Genomic DNA, 21,748 nt, shown 5'->3' on the forward strand with positions numbered 1-21,748 from the left:
GCGCAAGACACATCCTTACACGGTGTTAGCTAGGCTGATTCATGCTAAAACGCAGCACACTGCCTTACACGCAGACGCCGCAAACCGTTGTAAACAGTTTGCAACACGCTCCCACATGTGGAACCTGCCTTACGCACACTGCCAAGCATGCACGTATATCAAGAAACTTAGAGTGTAGGGATAGCGTATGCCCTCAATTTCTTGACTTTCCTAGTGTTCTGTTGGGACACACCTCCCTCCCTGATGTCTGTCTGTCATCTCTTACCTTACGTTGCCCTCCAATCTGGTACATTTCTTTCTATCCTTCCCCCCCATGATGTCACCTACCTCTTACTCTGTTCCTCCCCCTTCTCTAACTCTTACACTACTCAGAAAGTGCTCATTACCTATGTGGCAGTGTGATTCAGTATTGTAACCCTCATTTACATAGGATTGCCTAGTAATGCTTAGTTACATATCTTACACGGAGCTTCCCCCCCTTGACAACCACTAAACGGAGGCCATATTGTTTTGCTCTGCAAGTCCCTCCATTGACATTTCATGTAATACATAAATCCCACAATTGTGGGCTTATAGGCTTCGGTTTTCAGTTTTAGGTAGCGCACCTCGTTTGCTGGTGTGCGCTGCAGTTAAACACATACATCCCGTGGAAAAAAAAAGTTATATAACTTTTTGCAACACTTTCATGCCAATGGCCACATATTTGGCCATTGGCATGCTTACTGTAACAAATGCACCTTTATTTGGAGCTGACATAGCTCCGTTTTTATTGCAGAAATGTACTCAGTTGTCAGCTGAGTACATTTCTGCACCTAACACGTCCGTTACACGGACTGGTTTGGGCTTCGTGGGTCGCTCACATACCTCATTTGCATATCTTGGTGCTGCAAATGGGGTATTGAGCATTCCGCCACTCCGTGTAAGAGACGTGTTAGCTGTCTCTTACACGGAGATTTGGGCTGTTGCTGAATCAGGAGGCTTACACGGAGGCTTACACTACTCTTAAACTCCGTGTAAGCCTTCCTGAATCTGGCCCATAAATAAATAAAATTTATTGTTTATACTTTCATGTAGGCCAATATACACACATTTTTTGCTTTTGCACCCTTTCATTAGGTTATATCATATATTATTTAAATTTATTTAATGTGTTTTAGGATTGCCAAGAGCTGAATTTTTATGACCTGTGGTAGGTTTTCTTAAGACACTTTTTCTCAATATCCTTTAAGGTTGTGATAAGTGTTTGGTTATTTAATTCCTTGATTGTTTATTTAATTATGCAATTATTTGTTGATTGGTTGTACTTACTGGTCTACTGCTATAAATGTTTTTAACTTGTAAATCTTGCCACTCTGATGAAGTCTTACTTATAAGATGAAAACGCTCAGGTTTACTTTGTTGCACAAATAAAGCATATGGTGCTTAGAGCTTGTCGGTGGTTCTCTTATTTTGTTTTTATTGTTATTGTATTTGGTCTGTTCTACGTTTTTTAGAATCTTCTTACTGATTTTCTGCTGTTTTAAATGCTTTTTAGTGTCTCACTGCTATGTTTCTGCTGTGTTAAACACTGTTTAGTAGTTCCCTCTGAAACTAGGGTAGCTAGAAGCTGTAGCATAGTCCAGATACAGGTTTGCTGCATCTGGGTCTGTTTGTAGTGGCTGTTTGTTTGCAGGCCATCTTGGATTGGAAGGGGCCTTTCTGCACTCTAATGAAAGGATTGTGTTGATTGGAACCTGTCTGGTGAAGGGTGTTTGGTCTAGGGCTTGAAGTAAGCATCCTCATTGGTCCTTCTGAACCTTTTTAAAATTTTTTTCAAGTGTCTAGCTTCTGGTATTTAAGCCTTGCATTTGCACACCAAAAGCACTACAGTGGAACTGTGCGCAATAGCCGGACAGATTAATTCAAGAGTTTTTCCCTTAGATACAATTGCAGCACATTAGTGTTGCCCTCATCCTTAGTACTTTTCTGGTCAAAGAAATGCTGCTAGTGAGCTGAAACCTATTAAACTACCAAAAAAAAAAAAAAAAACCAGGCAGAAATATCCATCCTCTGAGCTCCTGCTTGAACGATCCTGAAAAGCAGCCCCGAAAAGTCTTCAACTTAGCATTATGGGCAGTTGGACCATCCTTGTTTCTCCTGCCAACCTTGTTGACTTGGGTGTCTTAATGCAGTGTAAAAATTGCCTCATGTACACCAACAACCCTCTACTAATAGCTCACACTAGTACACAGTGCAAGAGATGTAGCTACACCAAGAATCTTGAATCCATGCTCTCTCACACTCAAAACAGTAGCACTGAAGAGGTTGTCAACCCACCCACACTATATATGCACAAAGTACCACTAGAATGCGTCTGACACAAAAATCAACATAAGTGGAGGTTCTCTCAAAAAACCTACTGAGACACCAGAGACCTCCAAAACACAAGACTGTTACAAATAACACAGTTCCTACAGCATCCATGACACATAGCAACACCAGTGTCTCACCTGCCAAGCCCGTAAGGCTGAACACTAAAAAACAAATTTTCTAGTCAGTGAGACTCAGTACAGAGACACACAGATGTCCCACTTACCAGGTTGGACAAGGAGAATGTTACAGTCAGCTGCCTGTCCAATGCCAGGATTCGTCAGATCATGCATGCACTCAGGCCTCTCAGCAACAAGTACCATAATGACTGTCATAGTTCATGTTGGAATGAATGACCTGAGACTACCTCACTGGACTATATGAAGAGAGACACGATTGAGCTCTCTGAGTATGTGTCCCAGGCAGGTATGTCTCTAGCCTTGATTAACATACAACTCTCACCTAGAATGATGCCACAATATAAACAGAAAAATGATTGCTTTCAATAATTGGCTTAGTTTTTCATTCATTCAGAGGGGATCCAGTTCTTGTCAGTCTGGGAAGCCATGGTCAACAAACCTCACAGTGCCTTTTTAGGTAAGGTCTTAAAAACAAACTTACCAATGTGAACTTTGCCAGTTATAACAAAATAAGGGTCATGCTGCTAAATGCTAGGAGCTTAAACCAAAAACTGCACATCTTGGAAGCACTTCTGTCACTGGAAGACGTAGATGTCTGTGCAGTCACAGAAACCTGATTCAAGCCCTCATACTGTACCCCGGCCTTGCAAGGCTACAATGCCTTCTACACCTTCAGACTGCAAAATGAATGTGTCTGAACCAAAGGAATTGGTGTTTCTATGTATATTAGAGATAAACACCATGGAGTTACTCCAAGTTCAAGTTATGGTGGGTAAGAACCCCATTCAAGTCATAGCCAGTTATAGATACCCCTCCTTAGGTTATGAAATGCTTGAAGCCTACTTGACCAAACTGGAGACAATCCAAATATTACCAAACACTCTGGTTATGGGGGATTTCGATTATCCCATCACTAACTGGAAAACCTACACTAGCCCTAACTTGCTAGCGCAAAACTTCCTTGACTTTGTTAACTCAAATGCACGGGAGCAAATTGTCCATACCCCAATAAGAGGAACACAAATGCCACATCTGGTCCTCACTAACATGTCAAACAGATGCACTACCTCAACTGTTGGACCCTTATTAGTTACATCTGACCACAAATGAGTCAACTTTGAGTTGACACTAACACCAGCACTCACAAAGGGTGAAATCAGGCTAAAATAACTTCACCAAATCAAACTATACCCTCCTAGGTGAAGGTATAAATGCATTCCGAGCTCCATTCCCAGCTGGAAGTGGTAACTACATCGAAGCTTACACTAAAGTCCTGTACAATCACTTGCATAAGTGTATAAACTCAGCTGCACCAGAAAGAATCAAAGCCAGAGCCCCAAGTAAAAACAAGCTGTCGTGGTGGACATCCAGCATCAATAAACTTTACAATAAATGCAAAAAACTGCTGTCCAAGAAAACAAAGGCGAGACCCAAACAATGGAAAAGCACTCTCCTCAGCCTCAACAGGCAAATAATCAACTTGTCAAATCGTCTAAGAGCTTCTTTGAGAAAAACTTGGCAAGCACAACAAAGTATAACCATAAGGCCTTTTTACAGCTACGTACATAGCCTAAAAGGTAGGACCCAAGCATGTGCAGAACTAGTGACCAATGGTATTACACACACTGATCCCACAAAGATAGCAAACCTGCTGATGGATAGGTATGGTGAAAATTTCACCCCCTTATCCCCACCAAACCTATCACAAACCTTCCCCTACTCCCACTATACATATCTGAAGAACTGGTCATCAAAGTCTTGTCTATGGCAAAAAACACAACCTCTATGGGACTGGACAGCATCCCAGGCTGTCTTCTAAACAGGCTAAAATGTGAACTAGCATCTCCATTAAGTACTCTTTTCAATCATTGTCTAACAACAGGCTTTGCTCCTGCGGAATGGAGAACAGCAAAAGTTATTCCCCTCCACAAAGATGGCCTAGCAACAGACCTGGGGAATTATAGACCTATAAGCCTGACCAGCCTCATCTGTAAGGTCATGGAACATATCATTATGGACCTCATAAATAAAGACACAGGTGACCTCCAAACCCTGGATCCTACTAAATTTGGCTTCATCGAGGGCAGATCCAGCCTGTGGATTTTTATTTTAACCTGCCAGCTGGTGGATTTTGTTCAAAAATATGACCAGGGCCATTGACAAGGGCAAATCTGTGCACACAGCATACTTCAACTTGGTGAAGACTTTCAACACAATCCCACACTCAGGCATTACTGATAAACTTAGCAAACTGAATGTAAACCCCTTTGTTGTAAGATAGGTTGCCAACTGGCTCACAAACCAGACACACACTATCAAAGTGGGTGACTCCACATCAACCAACAGACTTGTTACCAGTGGGGTGCCACAGGGGTCAGCACTGGGCCTCCTACTGTTGGTATATACTTTGCAGAAGTTCAGGTCAAAACTAAGGGGTTGTGGCTGACCAAGTTTGCAAACTGGGTGAAATTATTGAATCCCCAAATGATGTCAGTATACTCCAAGAAGGTCTTACACAGACCAACGGCTGGTGTGCTAGTCACAGTCTCAAACTCAATGCAAACAAATGCATCATCATTCCCTTCAGCACAAACAATGTCCCTTCACAGTATCAAATCAACAGCAATGCCCTAAGTACCCATGAAGTGGTAAGGGACCTGGGATCACAAGTTGACTGTGACCTTAACTTCAACCACCATGTGTCTACTGTAGTAAGGAAGGCTTTCAACATAAAACAGTTGATTAGTAAAGCCATTGCCTCGACATCAAAAGAGGTTATAACCCCTCTATACTTGGCATTAATCTGGCCCACAACCGAGTATAATGCCCAGTTCGGCATATACCGTACAAAGCACCTGCAGCAATTAGAGAGACCTCAGAGGTTTTTAACAAAGAAGATCAAGGGAATCCAGCATGTGCCATACACAGACCAACTAATCCCTGTCCTTATACTCTGTATCATATAGACTTCTTAGGGGAGAATTATGCTTGGTTTACAGAGCAATCTCAGACCCAAACTTAACGAACTTGCTGTATATACGTAAATCAAATGGGACTAAGGCTACCCATTCCAGGGACCTAAATATGGCCTGCAATTTAAATAGGACATGCTGGAGGGACAGATTTATCTCCCAGCGATTGCTGCATCTTTGGAATAGGCTACCTATTCATGTGAAACAGAGCATCTCTATGATACTGTTCAAGAGGAATTTGGATGAGTGGATGGGACACTGTAAATTCTTACCAGGAATAGCACCCATAACCCTCCTGGACATGGGCAGCCATTACTAAATACAATCTTGGGTATTAACTAATGTATGAAATGGCTAGGCTTGAAATGACCTATGGGTCGACAGCCTAGTAATCTCCTACGATCCTATGATCCTATGATCAATGCCATGTACCCCAATATCCTGAGAAATTCATTTGCAGAAACCTGGCTTTTAATAAAGAAACACAGAGATAACTGCTGAAACATGTCTATGTTGTCTGAAAGAAGAAAGGATCTTCCCCAGGGCAGAATCTAACGCACATCTCAGGAATACAATTCTGTGAGAAGGGATGAGAACATTTTTTCAAGTTGATTTGAAAATCCATACTGAATAGGAGAGTCTGAACAGTTGTGATTGATTTTTGACAACTGGAAACTGTGTCCATAAAGATAAGACAATTGTCAAATATGGAAATATGTAAATTCTTGGGAATATGCAATAAGCAATTACTGGAGACAGACACCTTGTAAAAACCTTTGCTGAAGTGGAAAGTCCATAGGGTAAGACAGAGAACTGATAATGTGAGTCAGACACGGAAAACTTAAAAACGTTTCCAATGGAAATGTAATCCAAAGTACTCTTTAAGTCCAGCTTTAACATGAAAGCTTGAGAATGGAGCAGAGGTAAAAGAGAATGAAGAGAAAGCATTCTGGACTCAGGAATATTGACAAAAAGATTTAGAAAAGAAAGGTCCAGCATAGATCTCCAGGATACTTCCCTCTTTGGTACCAGAAAAAAATTAATAAAAACCTCTGTCCATCTGTTTGGGAGGCAATGGTTTTAATACTCCCTGTGCAAGCATTTGATGCAGTATTGGAGGAAACAAGGATAACTGTTTCACATGATAAGGGGAATCCCCTGGAAAAGAGGGAGAGATTCTTACTGCCAAGTGTACCCCAGTTGGTTTACATTTAAAACCCATTTGTCTGCCCCGAGGGAAGATGACACCTCAAAAATATGAAGAGGTTGCCAGGGTGGTGGGAGTGGGAGACTCTAAACAGGAAAACAGTCATGCTGACTGGAGCACTGTCCTTGATTTTTAGATGTTTTTTCTTTCTTTTTGAAGCTTCTTTCCCATTGTTTTTATCCCATGTTTGATGGATGTTCTTCGTGTTTCACTGTTGCAGTCATTACATTTGGGTAATCTGCAGGCAGGTTGCCCTCAGTCGGCCTGATTAACAAAGTCTTGGGTCCTGCGTCGGTTGCTGTCCCTTCTTCCATGACGTCAGGTCATCAGGGGTATAAAACATGCAGCCAACGCCATTACATATTTCTTTCTTGCCGCGTGGTGCCCGAAGCAGAAGCATTTCACAAGTGCCAGTCGGCCGACTCCTGAAATTTTTGTTTTCGAGTTTCAGAACCGAAGTCTTCAACTAAAAGCTAAGTACCCCGTTGGGGAAACTTTTTCTTGCTACTTACCGATGTCAGTAAAAGTTAATAATTGCATTACTTGTGGGAAGCAAATACCTCATAAGGATTTTCATTTGTACTGTATTCCATGCCTAAGCCCTGACCACAACGTACCTTGCTGTCGGTTTTGTGCTAAATTTAATCAATGCACTAATAAACATCGATATATTTTTGCTTCTAAATATTTTGGCTCATGATTTAATTATCCAGAAATGTCGTCGGTTAGCAATCCGACTACCTGAATACCTAAAAAACGCAAAGAAAAAGACAGAGACAGACCATCTAGGTCCAAAACTGATGACGATGCTTCTCGTAAGCCAGTCGCCAGTTCACCGGTACTCAGTGAGGCGCTTTCGCAGCCCCTGATACCTGCTACTTTTGATTGGCAGGCCTCTACTGAGACCCATTCGGATTCCGGTATGCTGCAAGATGCTTCAATTATGGAACCTGTGGATGTCTCTACCTTAGATGGGTCCGGAGCCGCTGTGCAGGCACCAGCTTCTGAGGGTGTTTTCAGGCGTACAGATTTGTATATTAGACTGAAACCATCTTCAAAACTAAGGCCAAAATCTAAATCTATGTCTAAAAAACCGATGCCTGGGCCACATGTGCAGGCCCCTATGCCTAAAAAACAAATTATCAAAATGGCTGAAGATTTAATTACTCTGATCAGGGGTAGCCAATCCCTCCTTCTAAGAGGCCTAGGCAAGACATTGATTATGAATCTTCTGAACAGGATTCTATTTCTTCTGACTCTTCCAATGAACAGGATTTGTCTATACCTACTTATGAGGACTCTGATGCAGAAGATTCCATCCCTTCTGCTTCTCCCCCTGAGGATTTTTCTTTTGAGGAAACCTTACATACCTAAAGGGAACATTTCCACTGGGAAAGTCAGGATTTCTCTGAATCTAAGAAGAGACTTAGGGATTTTCTTCTTCTTCCTCAGCATAGGCCTTTGGCTATACCTCCTGTCCTAGACATTGTTGATGATGTTTTTTCAGAATCTAGTATGGCTCCTGATTCTCAGCCTCCAGCTCCTTGTAAGCCAGACAGATACTACAGGGTCCCTGTCTCCCACAAATTCCTTTTCAAAAATCCTATTGCTGATCCTGAAACCATTTCTCACGATCCCAAGGACATTAAGGCCTCTGCTGCTAAAAATCCTACCCCTTCTGATTGAGATTCCAGGGTGCTGGATAGATGGAGTAAGAAGGTTTACACTTCTGCAACCCTGGCAATCAGGGATTTAAACTGTCAATTTCATATGCTTAAATATCAACAGCATATCATGGGACTACTTAAACAGAAAATGATGTTAATTTCTGACTGTGTGGAAAATAAAGATTTACAGGATTTATTGCATTCAGCTCAACAAGTTGGAAAACATACTTTGCAATGTGGTTTTGATTCTTTGAAGGCCTCCTGCAGGGCTGCTGTAACTGGGTCTGTGTTAAGAAGGCATGCTTGGCTTAAAGAGCAAAATTGTTAGATGCTCCTTTACAACAGGACCGTCTTTTTGGTAATAAGGTGGAAGAAGTTTTAAAAAAGATGGAAGATAAAGCTAAATTTATGCAAACTGTGAAAGATTTCTTACAAGTGCAACCTCCAAGATTTAGTAGGTACTGGCCTACTAAGAACTGGTCCTTTCCAGTTCCTTCAAGAGCCACTCAAGTCAAACCCAGACATTCCAAAGGCTCCAGGTTTCAGTCACAAGGGACCTTTAGAACAAAACAATGGGGTGCCTCCACCTCCAAATCTGGAACCAACAAGGCACCTCCCTATGGTAAACAGTCTCAATGACTTCCTTCTACACTCACCAAGCACTTGTCTTTTAGCAGCCCCTTTGGGGGGAAAGCTGGCACTTCATGCAAGAAACTGGCAACTTATAACCCAGGACAAATGGGTTTTAAACATAGTATCCCAGGGATACAGATTTCATTTCCACACATTGCCAATCCTAAACGGATGGCCAGACCTGCCCGCAAATCAGTGGGCAGAGGCCCGGAAACAAGTTCTGTCCCTCATGAACATGGGGGCTATTCAACCAGTACCAGAAAAGGAAAAGGGACAAGGTTTCTATTCAAGACTTTTCCTGGTACCCAGAAAAGACATCATGGCGTCCAATTCTGGACTTATCTACTAGAGTTCCTCTGGTGGGCAGAGGCCTGCCACCAAAACAAGGGACTGCCATTCACTCCACCCCCTGCCACCCAAACCCTAACTACAGCCCAAACCCTGACTACAGATGCATCAGACTATGCTTGGGCAGCTCATCTGGCAGGGAAGTGCATTCAGGGCAAATGGAGTCCAAATCAAATGCACCTTCATATCAATCAGAAAGAGATGCTAGCTGTACAGAATGCGCTGACAGCCGTCAAGGACTACCTTCATCCAGGACAATTAATAATAAAGACAGACAACACCACAGTTATGTGGTATATAAACAAGCAGGGGGGGTACATATTCCTACTCCCTATGCAGACTAGCCATGGCATTGTGGAACATGGCCTTGGCCAACCAAATACAACTACAAGCTCAATTCCTGCCAGGAAAGCTGAATACTCTGGCAGACGATCTAAGCAGAAATCTCATGGATCTACATGAATGGAAACTGGAACCACGGATTTTCAACATGTTGACACGCAAAAGGGGGACTCCAGACATAGATCTTTTTGCCTCACCCCAGAACTATCAGTTGGACAAATTCTGAACTCATCACAAAAAAGCTTGGAAAGTGGATACTCTATCATCAGCTGGAAAAACCTATCAGTCTATGCTTTCCCCCCTCTGCCTCTGCTCTCCAAATTTCTACTAAAAATCAAGCAGGACAAACCAAAAATTATTCTGATTGCTCCAGACTGGCCTCGCCAACAATGGTACCCACTCCTGCGCAATGTGTCACACCTTCCACCATGGCACCTGCCTCAGACCCCTTACTTACTGTCTCAGCAGAACAACCAAATTCTGCACACTCAGCTTCAAACTTTGAATCTTGCAGCGTGGCTAATCACATAAATTCACCTTTAGCATCCCTCAGCAAACCTGTGATGGATGTCATTTTGGAGGTGAGAAAGCCTAGTAGAAAATCTTATGCTGACAAATGAAAAAGATTTTGTGCCTGGAACAAATCACAAGGAATAAGCACAGCAGCGCCCAGTATTCCTCAGATTTTATAATACTTAACTGAGATGCTTCACAAGGGCCTGTCCTTTTCTTCCATAAAAATCCATGCCTCTGCCATTTCAGCTCATTACAACACAGCACCTCCCCTCTTCTCTCATCCTCTGCCAAAGCAGTATCTCAGAGGGGCCAAAAACTTAAGACCACCCAGGAGAGCTCCAACCCCTGCCTGGGACCTCAATTTTGTATTGGAAAAACTCACTCTCCCTCCTTTCGAGCAAGCTGCTACTGCAGACTTAAAATTGCTCTCCTGGAAAATAGCCTTCCTTTTAGCAGTCACTTCAGCGAGAAGGATTTCTGAATTACAGGCTCTTATGGCAGTGCAGCCTTTCATTATTTTTCATGCAGACAGGGTGTCTCTCAGGACCAACCCATCCTTCACACCTATATCCAGTGTAGCTCTTAATCAGACCATTCACTTGCCAACTTTCTTTCCCAATCCACAGAAAAAGGGGGAGTGAATTCTGCATTCCTTGGATGTACACAGATAACTTAGATTTTACTTAAATAGGACAAAATCTCTAAGAAAATCTGAACAACTACTGACGGCATTTGCTGCAGGGGCAGAGGGAAAGTCTATTTCAAAGCAGACTATTTCAAAATGGATAAGCCATTGTATTTGTTTCTGCTATATGCACCATGTTAAAACTATCCCCCAGGGGATCAGATCTCATTCCACCAGGGCTGCATCTACTTCTACTGCCTTTCTCAGAGGTGTTCCTACCAGAGACATTCTAGAAGCTGCTACCTGGAGCTCAGTTCATACATTCACCAAGCATTACCACTTACCTTTCTTCTCTAAATCCAGAGCTGGCTTTGCCAATGTTGTCCTGCAGGGCCTTATAGCTGGTCCTAATGCTGTATAAATCCATCCTCCCAACCTTAGCTTTGGGAATCTACCCAAATGTAATGACTGCAACAGTGAAACATGAAGAACATAGTACAGTTGTGTACACTTACCATAAATGTAGATGATCAAGTGTATTCACTGTTGCAGTCCTGGTTACCCACCCTCCAGCCCCCTGTTTTTCTGTCACTATACCTCTACTTTCTTTTACTATGCTTAAAAGCCTTGTTGGTGTATTTGCTTTTGTTTGGAGGTATATTTTTTGCGTGGTTGAATTATATATATATATATATATATATATATATATATATATATATATATATATATATATATATATATACACACATATATATTTATATTTTGCTCTCCATTGGGGGGGCACCTGACATCTGGGGCAAGAAAAACTGATGTAATGGCATTGGCTGCATGTTTTATACCCCTGATGTCATGGAAGAAGGGACAGCAACTGACGCAGACTTTGTTATTCAGGCTGACTGAGGGCTACCTGCAAGCAGATAACCCAAATGTAATGACTGCAACAGTGAATGCACTCAAACATCTCCATTTATGGTAAGTGTACACAGCTGTACTTTCCTTGCTCCTTATACTGCTTATTGAAAAGGAAGTCAGTGCCGTGGCACAGAGAGATAATGCCCTAACTATGACCCAGGTGACCCAGATTCAATCACCATTTCAGGAGTCTGAGGTGCTGGCAAGGATGGACTGCCCATCCCAGGTGGGACGGTGTTCACCAGTGTTGTCACCTAAGGGGAAGAGTGACCCATTGAGGGGAACAGCTGTCAGACAAGGTTGGTGAGCATGGGTGGGTGGGATCTCAGGAAGGTCAGAAAATTAAAAAAAATATGGATTGATCTTAGAACCCCCCCCCCCCAACCCCGATGCCCTTAAGCTCATCTCTGACACTGGCTTAACATTCAGCATTGACCAGGGAGACTGGAGTGCTGCTAGATCCAGCAAAGGATACAGAGGACTGGGATGGCAGTCAGTATGACAAAAAGGGTACAAAACATTCTTTATTCAGAAAGGGAACTGAGGAGGAAGGGAATTTTTATTTCCTTTAAAAAAAGGAAGGTTGCGGCACTCCTTAAATCAACTTTTTCATTTCAGCAAATTTCTTGAGCACCTCAGCTGCAGAAGGGCCAAACAGAACTTCCTTGTGTAAGTGAGAATTTAAAATTTCAGTTTTAACCTCTTCAGGAAGGTTCTGAGAATGAAGTCAAGCTTGTCTTCTCATTACTGACCTAGAAGCGCAGTTCTTGAGGAGGAATCAGCAGCATCATAAGCGCAATGCAAAACATGAGAAGCAGATGTTAATGAGGGATTCAAAGAATATTTTACCTCAGAAGAAGGTAGATTAACTATAAACTTTTACATGTTCTCAAAAGATAAACATAAAAACCTTAGCAAATGAACTTGCCAAAAGCGTTCCTATCCTTGTGAAAGGAAATGGATTTAACAGCAGTAATCTATTTAGCAGACACAGTTATGGATAAAGAAATTACTGTTGGATTTGCTTTAGAGCTGGAAAACAAATACTTATGGGTCCGAAGTACCCTGTATAACCTGTCAGTCTTTCTGACAGCATAAGGATGACTGTCAGACAAACTAGAAGCAGAAAGAAAAACATTCTCTAAAACAGGCAAGACCAGAACAACTGCAGATTTAGGCATGTCCAACTGTAACAAATCATAATACATTTTCTGTGTGCAATAGGAATTTAATTCTGCACCCAGTTGACAAAGAAAAAAAAACCCTCGTTCATCTTAAAAAAAAAAAGATCTGTCTTCAAGAGGGAAATCTGAAGTCATACTGTCCTCAGAATCAGAATGTTCAGATTAAGAAGAAATTCTTTAATTGCAACCACCCCCTGTAATGACTATTATTCTGACTGAATATCAAAGTCAGAAAGACAGGAAAGTTTTTTCTTTTCTTGCAGGAAGAAGCAGTGTGCAAGGAAAAGGCAGTAATGAGCTCTTTAATATATCCCAGCAAATCTTCCCTGTCCATAGAAACAGAAACAGAAGAAGGCAAGATTTTCTCACTATGTTGTCTTTTACTGGAAAACTCTCTGGAAAAATGATCGACACTTACAAGGCATACTCTTCCCAGATTCAGGTTCTCCATCCTGGCTGAGTGAAGAAGCTTCACCAGTCTCTTCCCCAGAGACTGACAAGATTGGTTCTCTCTTGCTCTGCTATGGCATCCCTAAAGCTACAGAGGACATGGCCCACACTGGACCCTTGGTGGCTGTAGTTGCAATGCCAGGGGAGAAAGATGAGTGGTTTGAGGAACCAAGAGTGGTCACAGCAGAGTCACCCACTAGTGGCTGAGGCACAACAGAAAACAGCCTGAGACCTAAAGACTCTTAACAACTTTCTTCTTCTTGCAGACAGGACAAGGAAAAAATACAGAGACCCATGACTGTCCTAAAGGTTAGATTAGAATAGGGATAGCAGAACCTGGATGAGTTGGAAAAGCAAAGAAGAGAACACATGGTTGTGAGGTACATAAACCAATGGCAGTCCCCCACAATCACAATATCCTGCCTCAAATACACAAAGCCACAAAATCTGTAGTTAAATTCTGTCAAAAAAATAGAATTATTTTTTTTACACAAAAAAGTTCACATAAACATTTCACATAAACTCTCTTAGAAATGCAATATAGTACCCCAAAAATTCAGTTTCTTAGCAAACAAGTTTTTCTCATAAAAATAATTTTAGTGAAGGTTTTCTCCAGTGGAGTGGTTATCTGCCCAGGCTTGAAGAATCACCAGCTAGCAGGCAGTTTTATGGGCCCACCTAAGGAGTGCACTTTGGTGGCAAAACAGCTGTGACAAACTCAGTGTTCTGTCTTTATATTGGATCTCCCCTTGAGCACCTGACAGAGTGTTTGGAAGGCACCCTTAAGCTTTGAAAGCTGGGTGGTCAGTTGGTGTGGGGTCCAAACAGCTTAGGCTACTGAATCAGTGATCTAAATAAGCATCTGTAAGCTTCACTAATACAAAGTTAAGATCCCAAGGAGTCATCATTTGTTTTCTAGGTGGACACATTTGAAACACCCCTTTCAAAAACGTCTTAGCCTGAGATAAGGAAGAAAGGGGGATCCATGTGCAGGCAGGCAGAAGTGGTGAAAAGGTGAATCTTAACTAAAAAGTAAAACAGATCAGACTTTAGCAACTCATGCAAATGTTGTTACTCTAATGGCGTTTGTCACTTGAAAGGATCTTGGATCATCTTAAGACACTAACTAGAAAACTCTTTTCCATTTTTCCACATGATTTCCTAGTATCAGGTTTGTTAGCCTCCTTTAATACCTGCTGCATGTCCTCAGAGAAAAGCTGTCTAGTAGGTATTACAATTCTATTATCCAAGCTGTGAACCAAATAACTTAAAGTTTGGGGTGAATTAGAGAACCCCTGTACCAAGTGAGTAGGCCCATCCCACGAGGAAGCTTGTGATAACTGTCCTTCGCCATTTTCAGAAAAAGGGAGAACCACTATTGCCTGTGCTAAAAGGAAGTTACCAGTATCATTTTCAAAGAATACTTTTGGATCTATCAAAGAACTCTGGTTATCAGAGGATGGGGTAGAAAGGCATACAGGAGCATTCCCGCCCATGGGAATGAAAAGGCATTTGTCCTCTAGACCTTCATGTAAAGAGTCCTGGAGCAGAGCTTCTTTAGCTGTTTACTGTGACTAGAAGCAAACAGATCTATTTGAGGAGTTTCCCACAGGTGGATAATCTCTTGGAACTCCCAAGGATGTAACTTTCATGTGTGTGTGCAAACTTCTGCTAGAATGAAAGTTACCTATGGGGATTGACTGAACTACAAGAAGAGTACCTAGGCTAGCACAGCTAATCTGCAATGGGATTAACATCTGGTCCCCTCCCCCATTTGCTTATGTATCACATGACTATGGTATTACCTGTGATAATTAAGAGGACCTGCAAATTACAGATTGTCAGGGTTCTGACAGCATTTATCAATGCCATCATTTTGTTGATATTTATGTGTTTCTTTCTGACATACCTCTCAACCTCTTACTGCAGGAAATCTGGACAAAGGCAAAAATAATGGTTGTACAAAGGCCCAAAAATAGGGACAGATTTTGAATATTGTTCTTATAACCTTAGAAATTTGACAGAATAATAGGTTATGCACTGGCATGTATTTTTTGAAGGCTATGAAGTCTGAACCTCAAATGTTTGTCATTATTTAATGATTTCAGTCCTCAATGGCCAGAAAACCACAAATGTTATGACAAACATACCTCAAAAAAATGAGGTAAAATCTGGATATTCTATGAAAATCTAGACACTTAAGAGCTATGCTTTCTGACCTGATGGTTCCAAAGACCCTGCATTTTCACCCCTTTTGATACAGATCCCCATGCAAAGTCTGATACATGTGTGTTTACAGACTGAGGAGGTGTTTGAGAATGAATGGGAGACCAGGATAGAAGGATAACTGATTCTCCCACCAGTGATCATCATCATCATCATCCCCCTTCTTCCCATTTTCTACATGGGGTCGGGGTATTGTGTTAACTGTCACCATCTCTCTAGATTCAGTACCACACTCCTGCCTTCTTCAACACTCATGCCTGGCTGTCAAAGATCTTCTTTCACACAATCCATCCACCTCTTTGCTGGATGTCCTTATTTCCTCTTACCTTTTTCCGGTCTGTCCCACATTTTCTTCACCAGATTGTCTTCTGCTTTTCTGCACATGTGTCCAAACCACCGTAATCTGTTCTCTTTGATCTTTTCTGTAACTGGACCTACTTTAGCTTCTGCTCTTATGCACTCATTTCTTCTTCTGTCCTACCATGCGCATCCTACCACCCTTCTCAGGCACTTCATTTCCATCACTTTTCCCACCAGTGATGCTCTCTCTTAAAAATGGAATTTGAAATGAGAGAGGGTGCTGGTATTGAGTCCAGACTGACCTGAAGAACCACTGAATTTTTCTCAAATGTATCCTAGCTATATAAAGGCCATAAAACCTAATATCTTGAGAAAGACCCTTGATGTTGTTAAGTTTTGGAGAGGAAGGCCATCATGAGGGATATATTTAAGAGATAGCCTAGAAAAACAATCTTGCAGGACAGATTGAGAGTTGATTTTTCTGTTTATTTGAAACCCACGTTGTAAAGAAGATTCTTGACAAACAGAAGTGATTCTTTACAACATGAAAAGGATTTGCCAAGATAAAGCAGTCATTTAAATAAGGAACAGTGTGTATGTCCAGTAACCTGCAATAGGCTATAACTGGATCTAGACACTTTGTAAATCCACTCAGAGTGGACAACCCAAAATGTAATCGACAGAAGTAAAAATGTAAACCAGACCCAGAAAATCTAAAAAAAGGACCAACATTTCTGTGAACTGGAAATCAGTGGCAAGCAACTTTTAAGTACAGAGTTACTAGAAGGCTAATAAGGAATGAACAATAACTAGAGACTGTAGAGAAAGCATTTTGAATTTGGAAATCTTGATATGAAAATTTGGAAGGGGAAAGTCCAACACAGATCTCCAGCTTCCCTCTTTCTTCAGTACCAGAAATATTTTTAAACAACCCCCCCACTTACTTGTTCCACTGGAACATGTTCTATTACTCCATTAGGAAGCATTTGGTCTAAAACTGGAGAATGACAAGGGCAAGTGAGTCCCCACTACCATCTGTATCCTTTTTCAGTTGTTGCTAGAACCAAAGAGTTTAAAATAACAGTTTTCCAAAAGGGTAAGTGAATAGACAGGTTTTGAGAAAGTTGCTAGTTTATTGTGTGTACAAAGCATATAATGTCAATCAGTTGCAAAAAAGTCTTTAAGTGACTAGACCACTATAACATTTTCCTTTCGCTATGACAAATATGAAGAATCACTATGTTGGAGCAGTTGTCCTCTCTGCTACTGCTTCTGAATGTGCCTACACATAAGAAAATGCAGGTCAGGTTATATTGCACAAAGTTAGAATGTATTGCAGACTCAATGCTCAACCCGGAATGCATCTGGTTTGGAAGAACTGGCCTGCAGGGATTCAGGGATTACTCTAAACCCCACTATTAACCTGTGGAACAATGCACTGCTTGAGTTTTTACCCTGTGTTGTACTACATGAAAAGTTCTCCTCAATCCAAAATAATAATCACTATATAAACCTTGAAGTTTCTTTGTAAACTCCCTCCACCCCTTTATAGTGTTTCTTCTTTTCAGCTCTCCAAAATGTTTGCAAAGTTATTTTGAACTTATTGGGTTTGATTTGTAGAAGTTCCTTGCTTGCAGCTGAGCTGAAGATGTCTGAGGATGAATTACTTTTATATAGTGGCACATGCCAGCTAATGCAACAAAGGACATACAGATAGTAGAAAAATAGTTAAGGACTGATTAACACTGGTGAGTATATGAACACACATATTGCTGCAGGAGTCCATGTCTCTTTAAAGTCAACTGCTATAAAAAAATTACATCATGCAGCAATACTTTTTCAAATGTGTATTTTAGTAACTCATAGAAATAAACAGTGAATTTGTCTTGTTTTTGGATGCAATTATATTACAGAGAATGTTATCAATATAAAAGCAGTTTATAAACTTTTTGAGTTGCTTATCTCCTATACATACATAATATGAAGTAACAAACTGGGACTTTGGATAACTAATGCTTATAAATGCACCCCTAAACTGGGCTAGAAGTGGCCCCAGCATCAGCTGATTGCAAATAAACACACACAGGCATGTAGATAAAGGTGCTCAGATTAATTTTTAGTTTACCAAATAACCACATTTTATCTAGCTTCAGTGGTCTCATTTTGTAACAAAGTAGACCCGTCACTGATATTTTATAACACCATTTCCAGGTAATAGGTTTGGGTTGCAAAACAGGGTCCTTATTTCACTCCAGATTTAATTTCCAGCTTGAGATATATAGTACTGTTTTATAAATATCCAGGCCATGGAGTAATGCATCTTGCATACTGACATTGTCTTTATCTCCTCATTGTCCCATTAAGTTGTTGGGTATCAGTTAAAAATGCCTGCACAGTTGTAACATTTATGTACTTCAGTCTAGTAGAACACTGGATACCTGTACGTATTATCGCAACCACATTCCAATGCCACCATATTGGGAACAAAGGCAGAAAATAACTAAAAAAGCCTGAAAACTGTTGAGACGGAAGTACTTTATGGCATAGTATAGCTTCAGATCATCACGGAATTAAGGTTACGGTTGAATGTTTTTATTGGTCACATATAAACTCTGTGAAATGTTTGGGTAAGCATTTTAATTCATAACGAATTATACATTAAACAAGCACCAAGAAAAGATCGCTGTGCAGAATGTCGTGAATCTACAGCTTTTGGTCTATCCCAAAATAAAGACATCACACCAAAACCTACATGATGGTTTGTAGATGTCCTTTTGACAACTTCTGCAACTGTTTGTTGTTTAAGGGACACCCCTCCCTATATCTACATCCCTAATTTTCAATGGTTGCCGTTTACTTCTTTTGTACATAACACTTGTTCATCCATTCCTTGTGAACCGTTAATTTTTGAGTACAGGCATGGGTTTTGCAGACATTTCCTGCAATACAGCATAGGATCAAAGACTGCCCTGTGAACACCCCCCCCCCACACACACACACACACACACACATACTTTGATGTTTTGATTTGGCTCCTGCTTTCACAGAAGTCAACCTTTTAGACAAGAAGTATGGAGAAAGCCTAAAAGTACTGATGAATTGTCACTATTTGTAATATACAGTTAGTAAGCTGCTATCGGCAGTTACGTATTCTCCAGCTGTTTGGAATGCGGTTGCGATAATACATAAGTACCGAACACTGTATAGCATACTGTTACAAAACTGTATCTTATAGTGTTTCACAATGTAAAAGGATAATTGTCAAGTCACATTTCATTTCATACAGGTTCTTGCTCCTGACACCTTTCAATATAGTAGTATTGCACACTGATCTCTTAAAGCTGAGCAAGGGATGGTAATACCCCAATCAATCCTTACGAAAATGGGACATGCCATTTCCTTTTGTGGGTCAGTGGTCATTTCATGCATTTGCAGACTTACATCTTCACATAAACAAAGATAAATGCGTGAAACAAATCATGCTTAATATAAGGGAATCAAAAATCAGCACAAGTGAAAACCAAACTAAGGAAGGCAGCATATTTACATGCTAAATACGAACACCTAAGATGGCTTTTTTTCATAGCCCTAATAATCTGAGGAAATAGTTGCAGTGATTCTGTCCAATAGGACAGAAGGGGCTCTGTTTCAGTGGAGCATCTACCTCTACAATACTTTATACCACATTTAAACCAAAAAAAAAGAAGAAAACAATTGCCAGGCACAATGAAATCTGCTTGTAATCACAACCAAGCATGCAGAATCCTCGTATCCAGGAAACAAACTCTTCTGTGTAAAATAATTCCAAAATATCCACAGACAGTCCAAAAAAACTTTAATCACACACAGATAAAGGTCATATCCAAAACCTGTTTTGATGTACTAAAAATCTCATCAAGCAGGTTAAATATTGAATGTTTTAATTTTAAAAGTATATGTATTCAAAGTTTATACCACACAATAACAAGCTGAGATTTGATTCTATGAAGCTCCTAGTTTATGGGCAGTGTACTTTACTTATTTAAGTTTGGTAAATGAGCTGGTCAAAACACCATTTTCAGGAATAATGCAGGGCAAAAAGGCATTTACACCGGTACATAAATGTCTTGTTTACATGTAAGAAAGAAAACATTTCAAGTAAAATCTATACAATGACATGACAAGCTGGAATATAATGGTGAACATTTAAAAGCTGGGATAGAAAAGTAATTATTGTATTACTTATCTAATCTGCTCCTTTAATCCATGTAATGCACTAGTGTCTTGAAGGAAATGTTCATGTTTTATTCCTGCAAAATATATGTTTAAAGATAAAATTCATACATACCAGAAGAAGAAAATTTGTCCAACACATTGTCGGCTTTGGTACTATCCACAAGTGCCAGTGCATATGATGTTATTGCCACGCTATAGGTGTTTTTCAAATTGTTCAACTGCTTTTCAAGGTAGTCTTTGGCTTTCTTTATGCTTTCAGGAAGACTCTGAATTATATTAAATAATGTTGTTAACAAAACAGAATGTCTCACATTTCATTGACAATAGATCACGCTTTGAAGTTGTGCTGTAGTAAAACCAAAACTGAAGTTTCTTTTTTGGGTAGCCACCACTTGTATGTTTATAAACTGTCCACTGTGCAAAAAATCAGTTAAAAACCTGTTTTGCACACACACACACACACACACACACACACACACACACACACACACACACACACACACACTGCAATGACTGAATTTACATTTGAAAATGTTACTGTTCCTTTAGAAATGCCTTAAAATTAGTAAACATTTCATATTGCTCATTACTGACATATTTTAGTTTTATATAGCTTAGAAAAATTTTAGTACATGTGACCATCATATTTTCAGAGACCTGTAAATGTTAGGCAAATTAAACTTACCAAGTCAAAAGATGTATTTGGGTCAGACAACTACATTTAAAGGGGGTTTACTCTGATATGCTGGGGCATACAATATATAAATTAAAAAAATGTACTCGTATGTTGAAATGTTGCATAATGAGAGAGCAAAATATTGTGATTGGACACACACACACACACACACACACACACACACACACACACACACACACACACACACACACACACACACACACACACACACACACACACACACACACACACACACACACACACACACACACACACAAAACACAACACACATATATTTATGGAAGCCAGTAATTTAGTCCAATGTCATTAAAGTCAACATCAGTTTAGTGAAAACAGTATGTTGACTTGTGAATGATAGCGTCATTAATGAGGTTAGGGAATATGCCTTTCCCCAGTATTGTGCAATCTTATACTTAGACTATAAAATTTGTAGGGGGTGTGAGGGTGCAGGGAGGTTGTTCCCCCCTGCAAAAAAAGTGCAGTTGTGTAAATTCTTACTCATAACAGTAGATGTTTGAATTTCTTCACTGTTACAGCAGATATTTGTAATGACCAGCCAAGGATACAGCACCTGGACAGCTTGCCAAAGTTTTAACTCCCTTCCCTCTCACTCATTCTGGTTGGTGATATGCAGCACTCTTTTTGTGGGAAGTATATCAACAACCTGAGTAAGGTAAATCTTCAGGATTTTACTGCCTGAGAAAGGAAGGTTCATCCTGTGCCAACAACCAACAATCAATAATCAGCATAAAAATCCTCTAAGCAACAACAAAAATAAAAACCACAAGAGGAGGTTTTGTTCCAGCTCAACTACCTACAAAGGAAGATGGTGGGTGGGTGCAGCTACTGCAGCAATGAAGAAACTGGAATATCTACAGTTATGGGTAAGAAGGACTTACACAACTGTACTATGTTCTTCATTCTCACTGCTGCAGTAGCCTATGGGTAGATTTCCAAAGCTTACC

The 21,748-nt window shown here is 40.5% G+C and overlaps 1 protein-coding gene across 1 annotated transcript in view; it reads right to left on the reverse strand.

Annotated features, from left to right (window-relative positions):
- LOC122812280 (venom factor-like) overlaps positions 1 to 21,748 on the reverse strand; it is a 2,973,268-nt gene that overhangs the window by 281,404 nt on the left and 2,670,116 nt on the right. Inside the window, exon 28 of the mRNA XM_044084681.1 lies at positions 20,199 to 20,352. Within this exon, the coding sequence (XP_043940616.1) occupies positions 20,199 to 20,352 (154 nt within the window). The remainder of the gene's footprint in view (positions 1 to 20,198; positions 20,353 to 21,748) is intronic.

This window comes from Protopterus annectens, chromosome 9.part0 (assembly GCF_019279795.1).
Source record: "Protopterus annectens isolate FY-2018-M chromosome 9.part0, PAN1.0, whole genome shotgun sequence".
Lineage (NCBI taxonomy): Eukaryota > Metazoa > Chordata > Ceratodontiformes > Protopteridae > Protopterus > Protopterus annectens.